We start from the raw sequence: 2092 nt of genomic DNA, 5'->3' as shown, positions 1-2092 counted from the left end.
TGGAGGCCTCCTTTAGACATGGGCCAAGAAGGATGTTTTAAAAAGGAACCTTCAGTAAGTGGCTGGTTCCTCAGTTGTTAGGACAAGTGGCGCACTCAGCAACGGCTAGCACCGGGGAGTCGGGGAGTCGAGGGTAGAGCGGCCCAGCGGTGGGGACGCAGCCGAGTGCCATGGCAGAGAGAAAAGAGACTGCGATGGTGACTTCCTCTGCTCCCAGGGCCCCGAACGCCACTTCTGGGTGAACCGAACGTCCTTTCTCGAGTGAACCCATCCCATATCGGTGGCTTCCCCAACTACCGCTCCCTCCAGGGGCCTGAAACCCAGGCACAGGAGGGGTCCCCACCTGCCACATCGGCCTTTCCATAAGGATATCCACAATGGGCATCTCTGACCAACACCCGAGTGACCGCACTGCCCTCTGACACACCCACCATCATGGAGCCCTGAGCTCCCGCCCACCTCGAAGAGCCCAGACTGCTTCTCCTGGCCCCCGGAACGCCAAGGACGCCCTGGTGCCACAGCTCACGGGCTGCTGGGGTGTGTGACCAGGCCTCAGGGTGACGCCGGAGAGCTCGAGCACCGCAGAACCTGAGCTCCGAGGCCAGCAGGCCCACAATGGGCCTCAGCTGGGCCCGCCCACCATCCTGGGCGGTGGGCAAGCTGGTCCCTGCATCCGCGACACAGAAGCCACCCGTCTCAGTGCTGGGCCCTCGGCTACGCCTGAACTGGCTGCCCCTCTCTGAGTGTCGCCTCGCATCCCTGTGGCCGGGCAGGAGGGGCCAGGCCCAGGGCGGGGGCGTGGGGGGCAGGGGGAGCGCCGTACTCACAGCACGCAGAGCGCGTAGGCCCGAGAGATGGACTCGCTGGCACGCACGAGGAAGCTCCCGTCCTTGCCCGTCCTGGAGAGCAGCTCCTCGGCCTTGGAGCGGGTGATGTTGCCATGGTTCCAGCAGGGGACCATGGTGAGCGTGGGCTTCCCCGGGCCCGACCGGCAGCCACCCCCAGGACCACACGCCACCGAGGGGAGCTGAGGCCCCTGCACTGCCACTGCTGTCTGTCTCCTGTCTGTTGCCCCGGCTGCTGCCACCAGCTCACTGACGGACTTCCTGCTTCGGGCTCAGCGGGGGAAAGGAAACCAGCTGCAGAGAACTTCCTCATTACGGAGCCGAGCAAGAGCGCCCAGTCCTCCACCTCCCCACCCCACCCTCTTGCGGCCTGCGCCCCCTTCTCCCCTCACCCCCGCTCGCCGGCCCTTTCTCTTTCCTCCAACGGGTCTCAGTCCCCAGAGGGGCAAATGCCAGCTCAGGTCCTGGGGGAATTGGCAGCTCCTTTGGTGTGAGAAGGCTCATGGCCGGCTTCTGAAGAAGCATGGCCTGGCAGGCACGGACAGGCCTGTCCCAGTACCCACACTGGACGGCCACCCACTGGACAGATCGCTCAGCCTTCTGCCCTACACCAGAGCTTTTCAACTCCTTTCCCCCTCCCCTCCAGCACACCCAAGAACCAGAGGCTCGCAGGGCAGGGCTTCTCAGCTGGGGCTAAGGCCTGGTCCAGAGCTGAGCAAAACTGAGGGGGAGGGGTACAGTTGAGCCCTCTCCCCCATATTGGAGCCCCACGGCCATCCAGATAACATACCACCCCGGGTACCGGGAGGACTTTGGGTGACACCGCCTGATGGCTCCAAGGGCCCAGGTGGGAGCTCTGTAACACCTTTACACTCATCCTCAAGGGCCAGTGGGTCTGAAGGAGACTGGGGTGACCCGTTCTCCATGGCAGCAGGAAAGCAGGCTGGGTTTTGACCTCTGAGTCTTTCCAGAACACTCGGAAAACCCACACATCCCCGTGGGCAAGCTGGCCACGTGGCCGAGAATGATGTTGCTTCTTGCGTCTTACATCTCAGCAGAGTTGGGGGTGGCCAGGCATGGCTGTCTTGCCCACGGTTCAAAGGAGAGCGGCCTCTGTGGGGCCACCATCCAGGACCAGCAGATTCCGAGGGCTCCAAAGTGGACACCCACCCCTTGGTTCTCAGACTGGGTACCTGCAGGACCACAGGATAAAGGGGCAAATGCTGATCTATGCCACAGGGGGTGGG

General features: G+C 63.4%; 1 protein-coding gene across 1 annotated transcript in view; it reads right to left on the bottom strand.

The window, feature by feature from the left end:
* Positions 1–1079, bottom strand: part of INPP5D (inositol polyphosphate-5-phosphatase D) — a 138260-nt gene extending 137181 nt beyond the window's left edge. The window contains exon 1 of the mRNA XM_023523773.1: positions 828–1079. Within this exon, the coding sequence (XP_023379541.1) occupies positions 828–961 (134 nt within the window). The 5' untranslated portion in view covers positions 962–1079. The remainder of the gene's footprint in view (positions 1–827) is intronic.
* Between the last annotated feature and the right edge of the window lie 1013 nt (positions 1080–2092).

This window comes from Pteropus vampyrus, unplaced genomic scaffold (genome assembly GCF_000151845.1).
Source record: "Pteropus vampyrus isolate Shadow unplaced genomic scaffold, Pvam_2.0 Scaffold411, whole genome shotgun sequence".
In the NCBI taxonomy this organism is placed as follows: Eukaryota; Metazoa; Chordata; class Mammalia; order Chiroptera; family Pteropodidae; genus Pteropus; species Pteropus vampyrus.
The sequence above is the reverse complement of the archived record's forward strand: the minus strand, read 5'-3'. Positions and strand labels throughout refer to the sequence as shown.